Consider the following 24,914-nt stretch of genomic DNA (forward strand, 5'->3'; position numbering starts at 1 on the left):
TCTCTATTTATTAAGATAGAATTTTGCAAGAAAATTCTGAAGTTTTGAAACAAGGCTCAGGACCTACATTTCTTTTTTCCTCCCCCCAGTCATTTTGCAAAATGCTGGGCATTTGGTGGACTCTTAGCAACTACTTATTTGATCTACCTGGCTTTTCCTTAACTCCTCATTTGTCTTTGCAGTAGAGAAATCATAGTATTTACCACTGAATTTTCAAACAATTATTGTTCTTTTTTAATTGAAGCATAGTTAATTTACAATGTTGTGTTAGCTTCAAGTGTACAGAAAAGTGATTGTGCAGAAAGTAGAATATTTGTCTCAACTCTGATTCCTGACAAAATGAAAGTATCTTCTTCTGTTTGATCCTGAATGATGGTAGCAGTCTTTTTTAATTTGTGCTGCAATATAACAGTGCCATTTTATTTAGCAGGCAAGAGCCATTAAGGTTTGGCTTTTAGATTTTATAAACCTGATTTCCTATCATCACTTTAATTTTCTACTATATCCTTCTGTAAAAATGCGTACATAATGTTCAGTCTCAGATTTTAATGAGACATGCAAACCTGTATATGAAAAGACATGTTACAGGAAATGTTATTCCAACATTTGAGTACCTAATTAAATATCTGGGTTAAGATCTGTCATTAGGGTTCATGTGGTAAAAATAAGATATAAAGAATATTAAAAGTCTAAAGCTTCAAGTTTTAGAATTGTATATGCCTTTTTTTTTAACACCTTTATTGGAGTATAATTGCTTTACAATGGTGTGTTAGTTTCTGCTGTATAACAAAGTGAATCAGTTATACATATACATATATCCCCATATCTCCTCCCTCTTTCATCTCCCTCCCACCCTCACTATCTCACCCCTCTAGGTGGTCACGAAGCACGGAACTGATCTCCCTGTGCTATGCAGCTGCTTCCCACTAGCTATCTATTTTACATTTGGTAGTGTATATAAGTCCATGCCACTCTCTCACTTTGTCCCAGCTTACCCTTCCCCCTCCCCGTGTCCTCAAGTCCATTCTCTATGTCTGCATCTTTATTCCTGTCCTGCCCCTAGGTTCTTCAGAACCATTTTTTTTTTTTTTTAGATTCCATATATATGTGTTAGCATACGGTATTCATTTTTCTCTTTCTGACTTACTTCACTCTGTATGACAGACTCTAGGTCCATCCACCTCACTACAGATAACTCAATTTCGTTTCTTTTTTATGGCTGAGTAATATTCCATTGTATATATATGTGCCACATCTTCTTTATCCATTCATCTGTTGATGGACACTTAGTTTGCTTCCATGCCCTTGCTATTGTAAATAGAGCTGCAATGAACGTTGTGGTACATGACTCTTTTTGAATTATGGTTTTCTCAGGGTATATGCCCAGTAGTGGGATTGCTGGGTTGTATGGTAGTTCTATTTTTAGTTTTTTAAGGAAACTCCATACTGTTCTCCATAGTGGCTGTAACAATTTACATTCCCACCAACAGTGCAAGAGGGTTCCCTTTTCTCCACACCCTCTCCAGCATGACCAACATATACTTGATAAGCCAAGAAATATTTTATTTGACCATGGAGTAATTATTTCATACCAAAGACAAATTAGTGATTAACCAATGAAACCTAATAGTCATGGTTTTGAAATATTATCATTCCAGATAGTAAATTTCTCAACACTTGGAGATTTTCTGCTGCAATTTTAATTAATTAATTTATTTTTTAAGAATCAGCGTTTCCTTTGAGAAGGATAGAATGGCTGCCAGCATCATTCATTTACTTGCTGCTTTTTCATAGACAAGAACCACTTCTGTGAATATCATATTTAATTCCTTCTTCCTTGTCAAGCAGCTCTCTTTCCTCCCTGTCTTGATTACAAATTCCAGACTTTGTCATTTGTAATGCATTTTTATCTGGTAAAACTTATCATTTATTTTTTTGGGCCCTGTGAAGGATCTAGTAATCAAATTCATAAAAATTTCCCTTTTATTTGCCAATGGGACTTTAAAAAATTAATACTTACTCAGCTTTATCTTGAAAGTATAATGTTACTTGACTCTGACATATTGAAGGAATTGTAAAGGTTTTTTTTTTCTTTTTAATCTCTGGATTGTGGAGCCTTTTTGTTTTTTAATGTGGACCATTTTTAAAGTCTTCACTGAATTTGTTACAATATCGCTTCTGTTTTATGTTTTTTTTTGTCCACAAGGCATGTGTGGTCTTAGCTCCCTGACTAGGGATCAAACCTGCACCCTCTGCATTGAAAGGCAAAATCTTAACCACTGGACCACCAGGGAAGTCCCTGGATTGTGGAGTTTTAAATGTAATCTGATTCCAGCGAATACTTACCCTATCTTTGTTGATGTTTATCAAACTTTAAAAATTCGAGCTTCCCTGGTGGCTCATTGGTTGAGAGTCCGCCTGCCGAGGCAGGGGACGCGGGTTCGTGCCCCGGTCCGGGAGAATCCCACACGCCGCGGAGCGGCTGGGCCCGTGGGCCATGGCCACTGGGCCTGCGCGCCTGGAGCCTGTGCTCAGCAACGGGAGAGTCCCCAGCAGTGAGAGGCACGTGTACCGCAAAAAAAAAAAAAAAAAAAAAAGAACTTTAAAAATTCAAGTTCTCTGATATTTTATTCATTTTGGAGGCTGTTTATGCTATACTTTAAATAGCACAAGGAATATAGCACATTATTTTTTAAGTGTGTTGAAGCAAATCTAGGACAAAGTTCATAATTGTATTTCCTGAGGTAAGACTTTTTTAAGAGTAAAAAGAGTTGAGAAACCAAACAGCAACTTGACTTGCTATAAGCTCAAAGAAGAGAGGACACTGGATGTTTTCGGCAAAAGTGGTAAATTTAATATTCCAACTCCCGGATTTCAGAGCCAAACTCTACTTCCATTATCTATGACAGGCCCCTGTCACTGCTAGGTTTCTTCCTGTAACTTGTTCTAGATTAGGTTTTTCAACATTCTGTTCAGTTGATAGCTCAAATGTTTGGTGCTCTCCTTAAGTCTCTGAAAACCCTTCTAATTTCATCGCTCTCAAATTTTTATACCTTGTATCATATCATCATTTTTCATGTCAATATTTCTTGTGTGATTTCTATGTGTCAGGCCCTATACTGAGAAGTGGAGGTACAGAATGTGCAAACATAGATATCAGTTTAGGGTCCTTTGAAACTTAGGCTGGTGGTGGAGAGTTATTAATCACCAAATCACAAAATTCATATAAAATTGCCACTGTAAAAGTTAATGATGACCTATGCAAAATCCAATTAAACCTTTTAAATTTTTATCTTCCTTTTTTGAAGTGGTTCTTGCTTTGTCTTCTCTGAGGTAATTCTACTGCTTCTGCTGGTCTTTGACCACTCCTCAGTCTCCTCTGGTGGCTTCTTTCTCCAAGAGCTTCTTACAACACTGGGACTCACAAGTTCCATATTTTCATGCCTGTCTCCTCTATAAAACTCTTAGTTGCTTGTAATCTCATAATATCTTGAAGGATAAACCCTGTATGCATTTATGTATGTACGTAGGTATGTATTTATCCATCCACCCATCCATCTGTCCATCCATCCACAGGAAGTGAAAACAGAGAGGAAAAGAAGTCAAAGGAAATCATTACACCCTATTTAGGCAAATGTAAAGATCTAGATAGAGCTAGATAAAGCTTTCTCTGTCAAATAAGAGTAAAATGCAAATTAATGGCATAGTAATTATACAATGGTGTGGCACTTCAGGAAAAAAAGAAAGAGAGAGAAGAAAGAAGGAAAGAAAGAAGTAACATGTAAAAATTAGATGAAGATTTCACTCTGAATAAAATTTACTCCCCATAAAATAAAAATATTTTCTGCCTTCCAGAAGTTATGAAAGAGATGATGGAATTAACTAATAAGAATTTAAATGTATGTTAAGGGAATAAAAGTAAGTGAAAAAGGAAATGGTAAAATTAAGGAACAAATTAAAGCCCAAGATACATTATAAAGTTGAGATAATAAGCATTTCTTTTAAAAAATGATAAGTATACCATCTTTTGTTTACATTCCATTCCTTTTGGTTCAGATGTGAGAGATAATCTAATTGTCTAGAGTTGTCTTTTTTTTTTTTTTTTTTTTGCCTGCATTAAAAAATCCCTTGGCCCATCAAAGAATGTGCTGCTTTGGGGCCATTCAGCTGTGGAACATAAACCATGGCTGCCTGAGGCTACTGTATCAGCAGGGACTTTCTGTGGGATAGTTACTGTTAAAAGGGGCTAGGACTATGACAGGTCTTAGACTGACATAGCAAGTAAAATAATATACTACCTTGAGAGGTGCTGACATTTTATATTTTGGAATCACTTGGGAGAATATTCTCTATCAGTGTTTTCAGTACCTGAGCATAAAGGGTTTGAGGAATCTATGTGGCACATTGCTGTTGACCTTTTTCCTCTAGCTTTGTGTTACTTACTGTGTTGCTTAGCAACCCTGTAGCATTATGTCCAAACCTAATATTAACTTGAAATATATATTAGAAACGGAAATTGGAGAAATGTGACTCTTAGGACTTGATAGTTTCAAGTTACTGTCAGCATAACATGATATTACCAGGCAGACGATGCAATATAGAATATTTCTTGGCATTTCTGAACATGATATTACCAGGCAGACTATACAATATAGAATATTTCTTGGCATTTCTGAATTAATATAAAGACTAAAGCTAACATTGAGTCACTTTAATTAATAGTAATAGAAATGTAATGGCAATAGGAATCCTTTCAGCCAGGTTTTCACATCCCTTAATCTAAATAACTCTTTCCAAGAGGAAGAGGAAAACAAAACCCTGAATTATATATATATTTCTTCTTTGAAAATTGTTCATAAAGGCAGAAAAGTGTGGCATTATTTTTTGAGTAATACAATGCCGTAATCATCTTGATGACCCTTATTATTCTCCTTTTCAAAGTTTAGGCAATGCTTTGGAAAACAATTGTTTAAGAAGAAGAAAAAGCTCTCGGTTCCTATGAAGTAAGGAAAATTGGGTCACAGAGGAACAAATTAATTACTCTGTCAGCAGCATTCATTGAAAACCTATCCTCTAGGCACTGTGTTATAGTGATTACTAATAAGACAAGAAGAATTTGGCCAAACCAAGAATTATATTGAGCTAGTGTTCATATTGTTGGTGGTATAAAAAACTAAGTATGGAGAATTTACATCAAGACCTATATGATTTCCAAACATTTAAGGACTCTTCTCACTTTGAAAATAAACACTGCCCCATATATCTAAAAATGAAAAGGATTCAGGAAATGTATGTGAGCCTTTGAAAATTGGAATTTGAGTTCAAAGAGAATTGTCACTTTCCTTTTGATGAAATTCCCACCTTCCACTAGGTAGTGGACGGACTCAGGGCAGTGTGGCTTTAACTTTTGGGGTGAAAAGGACCACTTCAAAAATTTGATGAAAATCATAGACTTTCTTCCTAGAAAAATACAGATACTCAAAAACAACATTTTACAATGAAATTCCAGAGTCTGTAGAACTATTGAAGCCCATCTATTAAACTGGGATAAAAATTAAAAACCCTGTTTCCAGAGAGAGAGTTCTTAGTGGATGGAGAGAGGAGTGGCTGAAGGAAGGTGAGGGTGAGGTAACTGGTGAAAAGGTTAGATTGAGAGTGTGTGGGACTAAATAATAGTCTCTGGAACTAAGGATTTCCTATAACCTACAACTGAATTTTCTCCTCAACCGTTACTAAACTCTTCCTAATTGCTCTGCAAGTGGCATTAAAAAAGAGGGTTTTGAACTCTGTCTCTGCCCTTATTTCGCTAAGTGACTTTGGACATTCATTTAATCCTTCTTAACTTCTGTTTCTTGATCTGTAAAATGGAGATAATACATAATTCAAGAATTATCATAAGAATTAAATGAGACAATGCATGTAAAGTTGGAAGGAAGCCCTCAAATGATATGCATCATTTTATTTACTAATGCAATGTCAAAGTTTTATATTTATTGCAGTTTTATCTTGTAGGCAAATAATTATTTAGCCAGAAAACTGGCTTAAAATAAAACAAAAGATGTTGTCTAAAATGAAAATATTTCTTTTAAAATTCCCCTACATGACATGTCTTGTTGGGTATTTGATAAGAAGAAACTGGTTGATAAATTTGAGCTGTAATAATAAAATGGAAAAAAATCCTTGTTGGAACAACATTTTAACAGGAGATATTATAGATAAATGTTTAAAGATTGAGCTATCTTGGTATACTTTTATTAAATTCTTCACATTATTAGATCAAAATGATTTTTATTTTAGAGGTAAGTTGTATTTCAATTTCAATACAATTCATTGTAAATCTTGGACTTCTTTAAGATTTGTAAATGAAAAATAAGTAAAAGTTATATATAATATACATTTGTATTAATATAATATTTTTGACATTTCAGAGTACAGATGATTCAGATATATCTGTCATTGGCCAGAACAAGAAATGCTTTGACAACGATATTGTTTGTTCTAAAAGTGTTTTGATTTCAGTTGGGGACACTGACATTTACCTGAATGATACTCCTTACAAACAGGTTAGTGAATTATTTCTCCTAAATCATTTTAACTTGTCCTGAGGATACTGAAAATAAAATAGAAACATTGTGGGGGTACTTTTCTTTATAAGTGGTTACTAGGTTTGAATTTTTTTCTTTGTCATTTTATGTAGCTTCAGTAAATCATACGTGATTTGTCTCTTTTGTTTATACTCCACTTCTCCATTTGCTGATTCTTTCCTTGTCACCTGTTACCTGGAGTACTTCAACATTCTCCAAGCTAGACACCTGGCCTCCTGTCTTAGTTTTTCCCCTCTGACCCATCCTGCCACGCTGCAGCCAGAGTGGTTTTCCTAAAATGGAAATGTAATCTCCTGACACCTTAGTGCTTCAAAGCTTTCAAGTGACCTCCCATAGCCCTTACACGGCCTCACCAATCTGGCCATTGCTGCCTCTCCTGCTGTACCTCTCATCGCTTTCTGCTTCAAGCCCGTGTTCCAGAAGTTGGAGCTTTTATCAGTTCTTCAAATGCTCTATATTCTTTCTCTCACCTCTGGTTCTTCATGAATGTCATTGCTCCTACCTGGATCAGCCTTTCCATTTAACTTATTCTTATGTGATAAGTCTCATCTTATCTCCTTCAAGGAGTTCCTCCTCTTGCCCTCAAGCTCCCTGTCAGGACATGCATCACACTTTAGTGAAATTACTTGTGTGGTGGCAGTGGTTCCCAACCTTTTTGGCACCAGGCACTGGTTTTGGCACCAGGGACTGAACAATTTTTCCACGGACTGGGGGGTTGGGGGATGGTTTAGGGATGATTCAAGTGCATTACATTTATTGTGCACTTTATTTCTATTATTATTACATTGTAATATATAATGAAATAATTATACAACTCACCATAATACAGAATCACTGGGAGTCCTGAGCTTGTTTTCACTTGCCACTCACTGATAGGATTTTGATATGAGTCTGCAAGCAATTGATTTATTATGGTCTCCGCACAGTCAAACCTCTCTGCTAATGATAATCTGTATTTTCAGCCACTCCCCAGCGCTAGCATCACTGCCTCAGCTCCACCTCAGATCATCAGGCATTAGATTCTCCTAAGGAGTGGGCAACCTAGATCTCTCACATGCGCAGTTCATAGTAGGGCTCACGCTCCTATGAGAATCTAATGCTGCTGCTGATCTGACAGGAGGCGGAGCTCAGGTGATAATGCAAGTGATGGAGAGTGGCTGTAAATACAGATGAAGCTTCTCTCTCTCGCCCACTGCTCACCTCCTGCTGTGTGGCATGGTTCCTAAGAGGCCACAGACCGGTACCAGTCCAAAGCCCGGGGGTTGGGGACCCCTGTGTGGTGGTCTGTGTCTTTTCTATTTGTCTGTGAGTTCTGTGAGGATTGAGACCGCTGTCTTATTTGTTCATTCTTGTAAACTTGGAGCCTGTGCAGTTTGAAAGAATGAATAAAATTCATTCATTCAATCATTTATTCATAATATCTACTTTGTACAAAGTTATGTATTAATTATTGGGACTACAACAGTGAAAAGACACTCACTGTGCTTGCTTTTAAGGAACTTATACTGAGGTGAGGGACACGTTTCAAGTAAATGAGGCTGTGCAGTGTGGTGTGCTATGGTAGGAGTGTGTTTAGGAAATCAGGAGAATCCCTAAGCCAACCTGGGATGTTCAGGGTAGTTGTGAAGAGCATAGACTGGCGTCAGTTAGTACTCACTTAGAACCTCTGTTCTGTCACCTGCTAACTGTGTCACTTTGGGGAACTTTATTTAACCCCTCCCAGCTGCAGCTTTCCCATTTGTAAATTTGGGATGATTATGGAATCTACTTCCTAAGTTCACATGAGGATTAAATGAAAGAATGAATTTCGGGAAATGGCTCTCCTCCTCTCCTTCACCCTCCTTATTTTTGAAGGCTCAGAAGACATGCTTTGGGGGAAATGATTTGAACTGAGTCTTAAGGGGTGAGTAGGTATTAGGCAGGTGAAGAGAGAGAGTAGAAAGGCAATCAGTACAGAGGAACAGTCATGTTGAAAGGAGCAGAGTTCAAATATAAAATGGCACGTTTGGAGAACTGCAAGCAGTTTAGTTTGGTTGATGTGGATGGGGATAGTGGAGGGAGGGTGAGGCAAAGAGATTCAGGGAGGAGCGTCCAGATTGACTTTCATGCAGGAAGCTTGGGGACAAGGGCAGTAGACAAGGAGGCTGTGTAATATAATATTTGAACTTACTCTACAAGGAAGAAATTTTGGAATTAAGTGACATGATGTGACATATGGCCTTTATAAAGTGGCCTATTTTTGAGTTTTTAGACTAGCGTTTCTCAGTTTGGTTTGCAAAACTTCTGCATTAGAATCATCTAGAATATTTATTATAAGAGCTGGTTCCTGGATTCCACCTCAGGAATTAGAATGGCTGAAGTTGATGACAATCAATATTTCAATGGTTTCCCCAAATTCTGCACACTAAAGTTTGAGAATCGGTGCCCTAGATCTTAGCTCATGTCTCAGTAAGAAATGTTGAGACCAACCAGGCAGCAGTCAAGATTTGAGCAAAACAGAGTTTGTACAAGTCGTGCTAACATCTTTTTGAAGTAATTACTGCAGTTTGGTGTAGCCATCAGCTGGATATTCATTTATAGGTGAAGGTTCTCTCTAAGAGAAAGGATGTGTTTAAAAAAAAGAAAAACTGAAAATAGTAAATGCTTTTATAAAGGCTGTTTGACACATGTTTGAAGTGGTAATTGCAGTTCTGTGTAATGTTCATCTTCCAATTTTCACCTGAATGCAGGTGCTGATGAATCTCCTTCATATAAGTTGTGAAGTATAAAGTAAGATGAAGAAAAATCATGAACATAGTTTGACCCTAACAAATCTCTGGCTAATATTTTTTCTTGAGCATCAAAATTGAAAATAAGTACCATTTGTTTTATGGCAGATGGATTGCTCATTCAGGGGAAGGAAAAAAAGCTGTTATTTTTTTTCAATAAATGTACCACTCTAATTTTATCAAATATGTAGCATATAAACATTTTATGAGTTGAAGCTGTATTTTAAAAGTTTTAATTCTCTGCTTTTTATAACTTACTTTTCTAACATCACTAGAGTTTATTTAAAGTGCAATAATTCTCCCCTGAAGTGGAGGTCCAATTCATAATACCTCAACCTTATAAGGAGAAACATCTTTACTTCCTAATCTGAAAAGTAAGGAGTACACCATCTCCTTTTGACCATTGTCTCTTGTAGCATCTCTTGACCATTGTCTAATAAAAATGAAGGATTTAGCTCTACAGGCAAATAGAGAGGATGTGCTTTTACATCAGGATAACTAATACAAAACCAACCTGAAGGAAGTCCAATAATCTTATCCAAAAATTTATTTTATGTTCCAGTGATATGTCAACCAGTCTGAGGGAAGTTTAATAGGAAAATACATGAAGAAGGTATTTCATGGATTGAAAAGGAGCTATAAGCTACAAACATTTCACTTACTTACTTTGATTATTGCTGTTCAGGCTGGAAGCTGAGAACTAAGAACAGGCCAGTGCGGGAAGGCGTTAAAAATATATGTTACCCTTGATCTAGAAGCTGCAGATACTGCCATGAACTTGACAAAGTGCATCCTTCTAGGAGCTAACGTTCATGTAGGGGGGAAGACAGATAATAATGCCAAAGACAAATCAGATAATAGAAAGGTCCTGAAAAGTGTAATCAAAATGATAAAAATAGGTTCTATAGCAGAGGGTGATATGGGGGCCTGGCAGGCTACACATTTTATGGACCTAGTGAAAAATGAAAATGTAGAGCCCTTGATCAAACAGGGAAAATTTTTTTCCTTTGTGTTTTAGTCTTTCTTTACCTGCCATGGTGTTTTTTCTTTATTATTTAATGCCTTGCTCACTTAGGCACAGGGTACTTCCAGGTTGAGTGCAGACCCTCACAGGTACTGAGGGCATTGCCCTATAACTCCACCTTGGCACTTGGAAGTAGAAGGAAATGAGGTTAGGTAGAGTCCATTAACAATTCATACTGTCCTATACAATATACCGAGCGCTTATAAGTATGACCTTGATCTAGGAGACTGAAAACTTCTTATGGATGTGACTGAGTTTATTTAATTTGCCCTATGAAATATTTATAAAACGGTACACTATAGTACAGTGTTTCCAAACTATGCTTTTGTTCTCACTTGGGGGAGAAAAATAACCAAAGGAATTCATAGCTCCTTCACAATTTTTATTTTGCTTCTGGTTAAATTTGTTTTATTTACTTTGATTTAACCATGTACTTTTAAAGTTTTTATGTGAGTTAATTTCAATGTCAGATTCAGCATAATCTTTTATAGGGTATAGCCCTTGCCCATAAAGAACATTGCATATTCTCACTTTAGGTTAAAGGTACTCTAAATTTTCCCAGTGGGTTCCGTCTCTAGTTTCTCCCTATTATCCTTTCTAGCACACACATTATTTTCTTTTAATATACAAACATGGTCTGTCATTTTACTATTCAAAAGCCTTTATCGAGGACATTTTGCACATGGAATAACAGCCATTGATTGTGATGGGTAACTTGATGGCAAAGGGTCTCAGACTATGCTTGTCATGGAATCCATGCTGTAGCTCTTTGGTGCTCTCCTTAGTACTGAACAATCTTAAACTTCCTGCCCCTAAGCCTTTGTTCAAACTGATTCCCTTTTCTTGGGATGATTTCTTCCTCATTCTCTTTTCCAGCCCTTTATATCTTCCTATCATGGCTTCTTACATATCAGTATATATGTTCCACCTCTTGCAAAGAGCCTTCCTAAGTTCCTTTTATGGAAATTCATCTCCCTGTCCTCCTTAACACCTCTTTCTCTCTATAGACACACACACACACACACACACACACACACACACACACACACACTTTGTGCTTTTGTTTTTCAATTATTCAGGTAAAGTCATACATTTTTAGTACTCAATCATATTTATTCACCATCAATATAGAATTTCTGGGTCAGCAGATATATCCCCCTAATGTACTCTATGTCCACGCCTTGTTTGTGCTCTTCTCTATAACTGAAATACCTTTTTCCCTTTGCTCATTTATCCATGTTGAGCCTATCTACCAGTGTGTATCTTGTTACCAATTTTATGATTTTCCTATTTTATGCACTTGTTCTGTCTTTCACTACAAAATTCAGGAAAGACGGGGCTAAGCAGAAACACTAGTACGTAGATAATTATTGATGGATATAATTAATGTTTACATTTTGGTGAGAAAACAAGAAATTTATTTTTTTCTTTATTATGCTTTTTCTTTTCTTTTTTTTTTTTTTTAAAGAAACGATCAGGTTTTTTTCTGGAAAATAAACCAACATACCAGCTTTGGAAGGCAGGGTACTACATAGTAGTATACTTTCCAGAGAAAGACATCACTATTCTTTGGGATAAAAAGACAACCATCCATATCAAAGTTGGACCACAGTGGAGGGTAAGTCAGCCTATTTGGTAGGTCAATCCAAATGAGATGCAAAAAATGAAATTACATTTACCTTTTGATGTTTTACAGAAATAAAATGATTGATGCTTTCCTTTAAGAAATAAGTTATATTTTCAGAATTACTAACTCAGACCCCAGAGAAGAACAACTTTACCAAGTGCTGTATACAGTTCTTTTTTACTTCAACCTTACAGTATCCAGTTTTTCAAAGTTACTTAGGTCAGGTTCTTTTTTTCCCATTCCCTGCAGCATGGTTATTTGATATGTTTATAGTAGAGTTAGATTCATTTATTACAGTTTGCATTCCATCTTTTCCTCCATATTCTGAATTTTTTTTTAAGTTTACATACAGTAAAATTCTTTAAAAAATGTAAAATAATTTACTTTTGTGGTCTGCAGTTCTGTGGATTTTAACAAATGCATGGAGTTGTGTATCCACCACCACAGTTCTAGATAGAACAGACCCATCAATTCCCAAATTTCTCACATGTTGCCTCTTTGTTGTCAACTCCTACTTCCAACCCCTCACCCTTGGCAACCATTGATCTATTTTCCATCGGCATAGTTTTGCCTTTTCTGGATACAGTAGAAATGAAATCATGCAATCTATAGCCTTTTGGGTCTGGCTTCTTTGACTTGGTAAAATACATTCAAGATTCATCCATATTGTTGAATGAATTGTTTGTTCCTATACACTGCTAAGTGGTACTCTGTTGTATGGATGTATTAGTTTGTATTATCCATTCATGGTTGAAGATTCAATCTGGGTTGTTTACAATTTTTGTCAATTTATATTTTACATTGTTTTAACTATCGTTTACTGTTAAATATTGTACTAGATATTAAATATTTTTATTATTTTAGATATTTAAAATTTTATTAAACATTTTAAATTTATATGTTAAGGTTGTTTTTGAAACGTAGATATAGTTTTAAAAATCCACTTTATCTGAAATTGAAATTGAGACTCATGGATATAATCTGTGGCAAGTTAGGGAAAAATGGGGATAGTAATAACAAATTCTTATAAAACTAGAAAATATACATATTTTAAAATATTTTAAAATGTTATAAACTTAAGATATGATTGTATATTGAAGTCATTTTCTTTCAGCCCTAAGCAAAATAAAGCCCCCAAATCTATTCCTAGGTGTTTGCTGGCACCTTGCATTTCTTTGATGAAGATGAAGTAATTTAGTCATTGCCATACTTCTTCAGCTATGTTTTCTGCCATTGTCTACCATGTATCCTCCCTTCCTTACTTTTTTGAAAACAAATTAACCATTTATTCTTCTACATCTTCCCTTACTTTTACTGCTGCCTTAAATTTTGGGGTGAGCAGTAGCAGAAGAGGCCACTGTCTTTGAATAGGTATTGCGGCTTCTGAGAGCAGAGGCACCATGGTAAGCAGTGGCCTTGGCAGTTGCAATCCCAAGGTTATTGTCAGCTTTGCTGGAGGCATGGGCAGCCAACTGTACCATTAACAAAGGGCTGCGTTCCATTCTTCAGTACATGAGGGGAGAGGTCAGTTTGTTTAATTTCAAAGCTTAAGGAGGATTTTCATTGCTTTTGGAATCTCATTCTTCCCTGTACTCTTAATCCACCTCCCTCCCCAAGAGAAAAGTTTTTCACATTATTTGAGAAAATGCAGTGGACATTGTTGATGGGGATAATCCATACGGCACTTGCAGTAACCACTGCATAACCCATGACAAACTTTATAAAAATTAGGTAAGATGTGGATTTCATTTATTGTGTCTCATGGTGGCGTGGTATATGAATATAGAGTTAACGTTTTCTTTAAAAGTTATGCTTTGAATGTTTTGACTTTTCAAAGTACGACCTAAAGAAAGATAAATTATTTCTATGGTTTCAACATTTATAGTCTTAGAAAAACTTAAACATAATAGGAAGTGGGTCTTTCATCATTAAAATGTAAATATACACAGAATATGTATATATATACACATATTTGTATATACACACTCAGACATACACTGTAATGTTTGTATTATACTTGTACAAATACTGTAGTGTTTGTATTATACTCTTCCAAGTTACTTATATTATTAGTTATATCAATGCTAATACAATGGTAAGTGTGAATAGATAAACTTTGGGGGATGGAAAAACATTTTTGAGAATCTAAAATAACTGTTAAATATAATTAAATAGACATGAAATTCCACCTTCTTGAAACATTTTTAAAATGGTTATTGTGGAAATTCTTAAAATGTCTATTTTAAATCTCTTGAAAATTTCAGTGAATATTAGTCCTTAAATGTTAAAATGAATATAGAATATTTCATGATAATTTTCTTTTACTTTAGGGCAAATTATCAGGATTATGTGGAAACTTTGACAAATGTACTTCAAATGATATGACCACATCCAATAACTTAGAAGTGAGAAATGCCCAGGTATTTGGAGATAGTTGGGCATTAGGACAGGTAAGTGGAGTATATGTATTTTAGAACTAAACAAATATTTTTTGTTGTATTTATCCACTAAAACATTTTATCCTTGCAGAACAATTTATTTAGGGAATACTATTTTATGTAATATTTGTGCAGTAATTCATAGTTGACAAACTCAAACTACTTTCACAGTTAATTTCTCACGTAATCCTGTGACAGTCTTGTAATGTAAAGGGTGTTGACTCCATATTATAGATGAAGAAATTGAGACTCAGGAAGGTTAAATGACTTGTCTAATATTATATATCCAGAAAGCCGCTGGAGTGACTTTCGAATTCACATCTTCTAATCTCATGCTTTTCCTTTCACTGCAAAATTCTCTTTATTTGTATTTCTAATGATGTATCTTTTGTCAACTCAAGGTAATGAATAAATGAAGGCAGTATTTCTTAACATTTGCTCTCCAGACATGGCTGGATGTGGGATGGGGAGGGGTAGGGAGTGGATTTGTGGCCAACTTACCTTTGGGAGCAGTTAGAATAAGTTAAGTCAGGCATATTTCTTTTTTGAAGGATTTCTTGAGGCATTATATTCCTCTAAGGGAGGGATGTGTTTGAAGGGATTCCCAAACTTACTGACACAGAACTTACATTTTTGTGTATTAGTTATCAAGGAAATAGTTTTCTATGGGACACAATCTGAGAAGTGCTGAACTCAGAAAACAGTCAAACTGGAAATTTGTTCTACTCTTTTCTTCTACTTTTTTTTTTAACCTATTTTTTTTCTAACTGAAAGTAGTGTCTGCAACTACAATTTCCTGGTTGGTTACTGTTTGGTTAGTTGCCTTACTATTTTGCCTAATTTACTAATATATCTAAGTCTTTTTATAAAAATAAAAGGGGATTGGGGTTAAACATTCATCCAATTTAGTAAAATTTAAGCAGTATATTTCATTGTGGTCTACGTTGGAAAGTATAAAGATTTTATTTTTTAAAATATAAAATGAATTAAGGAATACCTAATTTATAATAATACTTAAATATTTGGACTCATCAAAGAATTTTAGACTCATTAATACCTAATGGACAAAGCTGAAAAGAAAAAAAAATTCATTCAGTAAGTTCTATTTAGCACTTAATGTTTTCCAGGATATATGAACACATAATATTATTAAAATATAGCCACTGCCCTTAGGAATTTAGAGTCTAGTTTAGCAGACGAGGTAGAAAAACTTAACAATGGAAATATGAGACAGGTGCTTGGATAGAGGTGTATACAACATGGAGTTCGTGATGGTCAAAGGAAGGTTCCCCAAGAAGGTGCCATTGAGCTGACTCCTACAAGACTCATAAGAGCTATACAAGTGAAGATGATGGGAGAGAGTGCAGCAGCAAAGGAGGGAGCATTCCTTTAGAACGTGTCAGGAAGACTGGAGTGAGTATGGTGCCTAACAGGAATTTTAAGAAGTTCAATATGGCTGTGGTGGAAGGTTTGAAGTAGGGAATGGCTGGAATGCAAAATATGAAGCTGCAAGATATGTGTGCTAGGATCTGGACTCGAAGGCCCTAAATTACTTAGGCTCGTATAATCCAGCTAAGAAATGTTAAATCAGTGAAGATTTAGAAAACTATCTAAGTCTGAGAGACATCTGAAACATCAGCATCTGTTGAAAGGACTGCATAAGGAAAGATGAATTTGGAGAATTCAACAATGCCTCCCATCTTCCTGGCTTATTGCATAGACACTGGTGCTCTTCCAGGAGACAGGGCACAGAGGAAAGTGGGTGGTAGGGGACAGTGGGGACAGGACAATGGTGTAAGATAAGTACATTTTAGAATGTGTTGTGAGAGAGGTGACAGATATTTATGTGGAAATGTCCCAATTTTTGAGATCTCAGAAAAGAGATATGGGCTGGAAATATGGATTTGGTAGTTACTATCATATTCAGGTTGCTGAAGGCATGAGAAGTGTATAGAATGAAAAAAATAGAGATTTGAAGATCAAGTCTTGCAGAGAAGGGAGGTGGAAGGAAGATGAAGAGTGGCAGCAAATGAACTAGGAGGAAACCCTAGTGGTGCCACCGGAAACACATGAGAGACATGTAAGAAGGGTAAAGTATGAAACAGAATCAAAGACAGTGAAAGGGCAAGTGAGATGAAGCCGGAAAAGTTGCCTTTATTTTTAGTAACGAGATCAATGATGGCCTTCTCCAGTCCAGTTTCAGGGAGGTGGATTAGAAGAGGCAGAGACCGAATTGTTTAGTATGTGGGAGGTGAGCCTGTAGACACTTGACTGTATGCAACTCCTCAGAGGATGGCTTGTGACAGAAATGAAGGACGTGAAAATTAAAGGAAAGAGAATAATTTGCTTAGGCAATTTTTTTAGTCATGTAATGCTGCACTTGACAGTTTAAAAAAGATTTACCTTCATTCTCTAATATTTTCATGATTTTAATAGTAAATTTAGTTGCTTTCAAAAATAATATATACTATTAACACTGAGTTGGCTGAGCACAGGTGCTTTTGGTAAAGTCTGTCTAAAAGAATGAGAATATATTAGGTATGATTGTGGTGGATGAAGTCAGATTAGGTTACTCTGGTTTCAGCTTCAGAAATCGCCCCTTAAAAACATTCTTTTCTCTTTTTCCACAGTGTGAACCCCCAAGTGAATTATTTAAACCCTGTGAGGCACATCAAAACAAATTTCCTTATGCCAAGAAAGAATGCTCCATTTTGTACAGTGATGTTTTTGCTCCTTGTCGCAATGTGGTAAATGAATGCTTTACTAAACTTTCCAATTTAAACAAGTACTGCTGTATTTATAATATTGAGATGAACAGGACAAATAATTTAGCTACCCATTGGCTTTTCAGGTATACTACCTAACCCTTGTTAGGAAGACAAATTTGGGAGTTTGTTTTTCTGTGGCACTGACACATTTAGTTGATTTACATTCTTCCTGACTCCATCTTATTTAACAGCGTATATAATGCTTGTTAATGATCCGTTTCAGTTTATGAAACATTTTTACGTCCATCTTCAAAGCCATAAATGACTGATCAAAGCCATAAATGCTTATTTTTCTTCAGAGGACACTACCAAATGGGCATTCTTCTCCTTAACCCAAAGTATAGTTTAAAAGTATTATTAGTGACACATTTAAAATGGTTTTAGAAGCACATCCCAAGATTAAATGTAATTTATTTAGAAATTTAACTTTTTAAATGTCTTTCCAACATAATAATTTTAGGTTCCAATAGAAGTTTTAAAAATAGTTGAAGATATTATTAAAAACTAAGCAAAAGTACATTTGTAAGTAGAACGTTCTTTTAATGCCATGCGAATATGTCAATAAAGAAACAATGAGCTTCTACAGATATTAATCTGTTGTATTGCAGATGTTGAAGTTATATTTGTTAGTCCCGTTACCTGTGTTGCTAGTTCTTTGATCTTACACTTGCCTAATAAATTCCTTTGGATGAATAGAAGTTTGAGATACTGAGAACTCTCTAGGTGGCAGTGTTAAGCTGATAATAGCAAATTTTGAAAATCTACCAGTTAGTTTTCTTTTAGAAGGTTGAATTTTAATCAGTTGTAGTTAGTACTTTTTGAAATTTATCTTTCACTTCATTTTCAGATTGATGTTACTTCTTTTGCCAAAAATTGTCATGAAGACACGTGTAACTGTAACCTTGGTGGGGACTGTGAATGTTTATGCACAAGTGTAGCAGCGTATGCGTACAAGTGTTGTCAGGAAGGGGTTTCTGTTCACTGGAGATCATCTACTATTTGTTGTAAGTATCCTCTCAGGGCATCATCATTAGGTGGGAACCTTATGAAGAGATTCATATTGTCTTATCTTAGAAGCGATACCATGGACTCATGGAAATAGAATTTCTTTAAGATGAATAAATTTTATATTCTTTTGACAATGCAGATAAATTGTAGTATAGCTAAAGGATTTATAAAAGAAACTTTGAAGTAAGTTTTTCTGTTCTGTGTTAGACTGTTATGACTGTAACATTTGAACTACAAATTATTGACATACCATCTTCAGAGATACTGTTTATGACTATTTCTCTTATGGCTATGAAATTCCACTGTTCTAATGATAAGAGACATAGTTTTAAAAACATCATTTTGAATATGCGTTCAGATTTGACTCTAAACTTTTCATTTGCTTGTGTAGATAGTAAGTCATCTGATGAACAGCTTATGATTTTAACACTTTCAGTGGACATCTATAAATTGGCAGATATATTTGCCTACCTATAAAATAATCTTAGGAAATTCAATGAATTATTACAGAGTACTCTTAAAGAATCCTCTTTGCTCAGAGAAAACTCCCAAATAATGATGTCATTCTGAGTTCTTTCACTTTGTCATTGATAAACCATATCTTGCATATATTCAGATAAGTGGTGAGATCCTTATTTAGTTTAACATTTCTTCTTTTTTCCTTTTAGCACTCGATTGTGACTATTACAATGAAGGTATGTGACATTTAAAGAATATCACTATAGTATTCTGTTAAATATATCTTCAGATTCAAAGTTCTTGAACAAGTTTGCTGGGAACAAGGTATGAAGAGTTCATAATTTGGCATACAGTTAACCCTTGAACAAGGAGGGGGCTAGGGGCGCCAACCCTCTGTGCAATTGAAAATCCATGTATGGCTGTATAGAGAGGAAAAGATGATTTTCAGGCGAAGAGGATACAGTCTGAAGGTAGGAAGTTGGGAACGTATACATTTAGGGAATGGCAAGTGAGCCAGGAAGGATTAGAGACGTAAGAAGGAAACTGAGGTAGAGCTGAGTCCCCTGGGCTGAGTCACAGGACAGTTTCCAGGACTTTCTGAATGGAGATTTAGTGGTCTTCTAATAACGCACTACCTTTGCTGGGAACCAAAAGCTATAGTGTGGTTGTCATTAACTGCAGCTGAAGTCAGATCTGGATTAGAGTCCACTCTCTGTCACGTATAAACATTGTGAACCTGGTTAAGTCCTTTAAGTTTAATTATTTTGTTTATTTCTATGTTTGTTGTGAGCTTAGATGAGACACTGTATGTTACCTATACTGCTGGAACAAAATAAAGCCTTATTAAATGGTGCTGTTATGATAACTAAAAAAAAAAAAAAAGAAAATCCACGTATGGTTTATAGTCACGCTGTGTATCTGCAATTCTGCATCTTCAGATTCAACCAACCATGGATTGTGTACTACTGTAGTATTTACTCTTGAAACAAATCTGCGTCTAAGTGGACTTGCACAGTTCAAACCCATGTTGTTCAAGTGCCAACTGTATGACTCAATGAAAGCCATTGCCTTCTAAAATGTATCTAAATTTCTAAGTATTTGTGCTAAAATTTATTCCCTGTAAAATAAAAGTGTTGTAACTAAGTTCTCAGCACCTAGGAGGCTCTCAGTAATTTTTGAATAACATGAATGAATGAATGAGTAAAGCTAGCTAATTTTTTAGGTTAAAAGGATGAAAGATATATACCAAATGTATACCTTTTACCATTATGAATAAATATGGACATTATTCATACTTTTATTATGTTGTGGAAATCAAAGAAACAAACTATAATATAAGAATTTATTTAGCCATCATTTTAGGCGAAATAATTATTTATATCTTATCAGAATGAGAACTTACTGATTTAGTAATAATGAAAATCTCCTGTCTCCCAAGCATTCAGATTTGCAATGGGAAGTCTAAGAGGAGGTGCTGCCTAAACTAAGGCATAGATGTAAGAGACAGAGAATTATATCCTCATTGAAAATGCCAGACATTAGCGGAATTGAAGCCTGCTTTTTGTCAAACCTATTTAATGAGGAAGGCATAGCCACTTAAACCTAATTCAGACGAATAAGATGATCCAGGGAAGTGTCCACTTTGACGGTAACTGGACAAAAACCCATGATGAGTAGGTTAGAGTAATAGTTATAGGAAAGCTGATCCATTAAAGAAAAAAACCAAACAACCAATGCAAAGTAATTTCCATGACTTATTGAGCCAGGAAGAAATCTGTCAGCTGTAAAAGTACAAAGAAAGCCAGAAAATTTTAGTAAAATAGAGATGATGAATTAAAAAGGAAATGGACATTTTAGTCTTTGGTTGTTTCTGTTATATCTTTGGAAGTTTGAAGAGGAAAAAAATCCCACATTAAAAAAATTCTGTGTTTGTTAAAGAAAATCTAAACCAAACATATTTCCCGCACCATACCCACTCCACATCAATCCTTTGGATTCCATGCTTAAGATGAGACTGATTGCCTAATATTAAGTACCTAATAATAAAAATAGCTTTTGTTGTGTCAACTATACCTATATCATATAATTTAAGCTTCAAAATATGCCTGAAAGACATAACATTATTATTATCATTATTAACACTTACAAAGGAGGACATTGAGGCATAGGTGAATTAAATAACTTGGTCAAAGTCGTTTAGCTAAAATGTGGTAAATGGATTTATAAACAATCTAAGTTCAGAACCCACGAGCTTGATCTCCATGCTACACTGCCTAGTTATGGTTAGCACATCCTAGTCTAGGAATGATCACCGCACATCGTTATCATATGCTCTACACAACGTACACAGACAGCAAGTTGAGAAAACGCTCCAATAACTTCCTCGCTTAAGAATTCCTTCCTCACACAGTTCTGCTGTGAAAATCTCCATCTGTGCCTTTGTACTTTCTGGCGTTCCTTCTGCAGGCCCTTGGAAACAGAAGCAGAATTTTCTATGAATATTGAATTTCTACCTCTTGCTGCTTGGTACATTTTGCTTTTTGTCAATAAGTCTGCTGCACTTCTACTGATGGTTTGTTTCCCTAATGTGTTACAAGATTCTTCAAACCAGTTCTTCTAGTTTCATTTGTAATACTGTATTGGTAGTATTCAGAGGGTGAACACGGGGCGTTCAGCCTTCATGAGACCCACGAAAGACAGAGATTCTGTTTCCTATGATCAAAGTAATAGGGAACAGAGTCAACCTGCCAAGGAGAGGAAGAGTTGTGAAAGTAACGTGATCAAGGTAGATAATTGAACGGGAATAAAGAATTGTGGAAGTTGTTGATAGTAATAAAAAGAAAAAAGTTTTAAATGAGCATTCTTAATTTGTTTCATCTCAAATAATTTCACAACTATTGTAAACTTACCTAGTCTTCTTTGGACATTCATAGCTGGCATTTTTCTCTGGACACTATGTTATTAAATGACTTAAATTATTCAAAGCAAATGCAGAGATAAATGATTGTGATTCTGTAGGAGGAAAAAAATTTTTAAAGTAGGAAAATTCAGAGGTTACTACTGAGATAAGTTCAATAATCCTTCACACAATGACTGTCTCTACTATCTTCATTTTTATGGCATTTGCTAAAATTATAAAGGTTCTATTGCTGTAGGGAGTTAAGACTTCAAGATCCTGCTAAAAATTGCTGTTCAAGTTTTAAGTTCAGAGTGATTTATTAGATCAGATATTCTTAATACTGTGCTTAAATAATAACTACAGGAAATGATTGCTTTTAGTAGACAGTGAAATTATAATTCTCCCTGCAGAAAATTAATGATAAAGGCAGTGACTTTTGTCCCTCAATTGCTAGTGAAAATGCAGGAAAACAATTCAGACACAAGATATCCATCGACTGGGAATCAATTCAGGAGCTTTCGATTTTTATACAAATGGATTTCTCAGATGAAGTTGTCTCTTCAGGTTGCTGTAGGAAGGTACTTGTGCAGTAGGGAGAGAATATTTTGTTTAGTGGTCTATCTCCTTTCTCCTGTTCTTCTCTTGGACATCTGTGAGGGTGCTTGAAGCCCACAAGCTGTAGTTGTATATGTCGTCTTCATTTTGAATTGAATCTCATGATTTACATGTTTATATACCTATTTGTACATTATTTACATATTCACACAAATCTAAATTGGTGTATATTTTCATCTTGGAAGTTTATGTTGCTCTTGTCTTCCCTAGAAAATGAGCTAGTAGGTGGTGGAGACTAATGATATAGTTTTCTTGGGTGTTGTAGACTTTGGCTCATAGAGAAACTGTGCAGGGTATATATTTGTAACAGTGGTGGGGAGTCCATTGCTGCCAGGCTCATAGTGAAATTCTTCACTGCATCTGCTCAGTTCCATCTTGGTGTGGGGGGCAGAGGTTTTCAAAGCTCCATGTGCACTCAGGGTGTCTGAGTCCCTCCTAAAGCTCCTTCCCCATGGCTTAGAGGTGTCCCTAGCTGCTCAGTGATGAAGTGTCTCAGCTGATGACTCAGTGGATGGGACAGCACTTGAAGATTCATCCTATAACCCCTACCTTCTCCTGTTCCTCATGATGGAAATTTTGGTTCTTGCTCTCCTTCCTGTTTGGGAGACTTTGTAACCCTCTAATCCAATTATCTTCTCCCCTTCTCTTAGGCTTGGTCTTCATCCTGAAAGGGAAAAAACCCAGGTTGTGGGTTTCTTTGAATTTTTTTCCATCCACCTTAAGAGTAGTCTGGGAAAGGAAGACTGTCCTTGAGATAAAAATTGGAGAAAAGAGGAAAAGTGAAATTCACTGAGAGCAACCAGATTGTTCTTTTCTGAAACCACCTATTGCACCTATATTAGCATTTTACGTAACCTACAACGTAAATATCTACATATATCTGTAAAAGTACACAGCTAATAATTATGTAATTTAGATAATTCAGAAGAAACCTCAAAGTTTTATAGTACCTCACTTACTTTAAAACATTAAACGTCATAGAGATTGGGTTGAAGGTAAACTGACGTTATTATCATAAAACTTAACGCATCAATTTATTTTTAATATTAGTGAATTTTAAAATTAATTTATATAGTTTTCTTTATAAGATGAAGTTTGTAGGAATACTACTTTGACTGAGTTTCAGGTTTGGTTCTACACTAAGTAGTTTTTTTACTATAGTATATATTTTTCACTTTATATGAAACCATTGAAGTATATGGAAATGATAGCATAAGTAAAGTGACATTTGACTTCTCTGTTCAGCATCATCTTATTTTCTTCTTTATAGACATACCTCACTGATGAAATTCAGTAATCCCCAAAATAGTAAAATATTGTATATCATGTCTGTGAATTCTGTGTTAATGTAATGCAACCTATTAAGGAGAGATGATTTTTAGAAGACTATCAAAATACCTTACCATTGATAGAACTAAGCTTAAGTTTATTGAGAGTAGATTAGAGTCTTGGAATATTAGAGTGAAAGGTTACCTAGACAAACATCTTCAAATAGGTGAGAAAATTTGAGGTCTAGAAAGCTTAAGTCAACCTTTTATCCATCACCACTAGGTATACATGTACATATACATATACACATACGCAGTCATGTATATATATATTCTAAACTGCATATTCTAAATATGTATATATTCCAAATCAATATAATATATTCTTTTTGAAAAGAGTTGTTATTTTGTTACTGATGAATCTTTAAATGCTCAATAATTTTCGGAGTATTTTTTGGTATTAGAATTTATTCCATTGAAATGACAGCTTGAAATGTAAAAATCCTATGCCAATTTATAATTCTCTCATTTGCATTTAACTAGGGCTTGGAGAAGGACCATATATGCTGGCAAGTTATGGGCAGACTGGCCTTATTCTGGGGGTCAATATGACCAGTAGAAACATTTTCTCTCTGCCAAGAAGTAGTATTCATGGCAATTTATTTTTTACTTTTATGATCACTCCAGGCCTTTTCAAAGATAAGGCATCATGTAAGTATAATTTCCAACTGAAAGTAAGAATTTAGTTTTCCATTGACCTTTTTTCATTTATTCATGCAGTAAATATTAATTGGGGAATCTAATATGTTTATGACATTTTTCTAGGTGCTCTAAAGGATTTGAAATAAAATAAGACACTGGTATATGAACTAGCTCTCTCTTTTGTATATAAAATCATTTCTTTGTTTATCTATTGGCATATATAGATGCAATTAGAATTGCAATTGTTTGTTGAGTTTTTGGTCCCAAATAAAGCACAGCTTCAGTTTTCATAGCATTAATCACAGAACTTAATTTGAAATTTTTGAAAAATAGTCTGCTGATAATTAACATGTGAAAGACTTTAATGCCAGATTAAAGTAAAAGAAAAAAAGTTGCGATTTAATATCAAGCAAGTTAAATTAAGACCATAAATCAAAGTCTAGATAGTCATTGAGACGGTCTGTTTTTCTTACGTGGCCTTGTCTGTCGTGGTACCTGGCACCACACTTACTGGTTTGCCCCTGTAGATCTATACTGGTCGTATCCACTTGGCACCTGTTCTGCCTGGTGGTTAGTGTCCCCTTCTGATCCATGATGTTCAGGCTACATTGTTACAATTCTTACCCTGCTTAGAACCATGCATGGTGTGTTCTATAAACTTAGGAAATATTTATTGAATGAATGAATCCGACTGAAGTTTCACTTAATTCAGAGAAATCTCCTGATTTTCCAG

General features: G+C 35.2%; 1 protein-coding gene across 1 annotated transcript in view; it reads left to right on the plus strand.

Moving 5' to 3' along the window:
- Nucleotides 1-24,914, plus strand: part of OTOGL (otogelin like) — a 147,461-nt gene that overhangs the window by 65,045 nt on the left and 57,502 nt on the right. The window contains exons 26-32 of the mRNA XM_089921078.1: nt 6,429-6,563; nt 11,866-12,015; nt 14,355-14,474; nt 17,093-17,209; nt 18,078-18,234; nt 18,907-18,933; nt 24,023-24,190. Of these exons, the coding sequence (XP_089777204.1) occupies nt 6,429-6,563; nt 11,866-12,015; nt 14,355-14,474; nt 17,093-17,209; nt 18,078-18,234; nt 18,907-18,933; nt 24,023-24,190 (874 nt within the window). The remainder of the gene's footprint in view (nt 1-6,428; nt 6,564-11,865; nt 12,016-14,354; nt 14,475-17,092; nt 17,210-18,077; nt 18,235-18,906; nt 18,934-24,022; nt 24,191-24,914) is intronic.

The sequence above is a fragment of the Delphinapterus leucas genome, chromosome 11, assembly GCF_059928025.1.
Source record: "Delphinapterus leucas isolate spDelLeu-1000000601 "Yukka" chromosome 11, BTC_Dleu_Yukka2, whole genome shotgun sequence".
Classification (NCBI taxonomy): domain Eukaryota; kingdom Metazoa; phylum Chordata; class Mammalia; order Artiodactyla; family Monodontidae; genus Delphinapterus; species Delphinapterus leucas.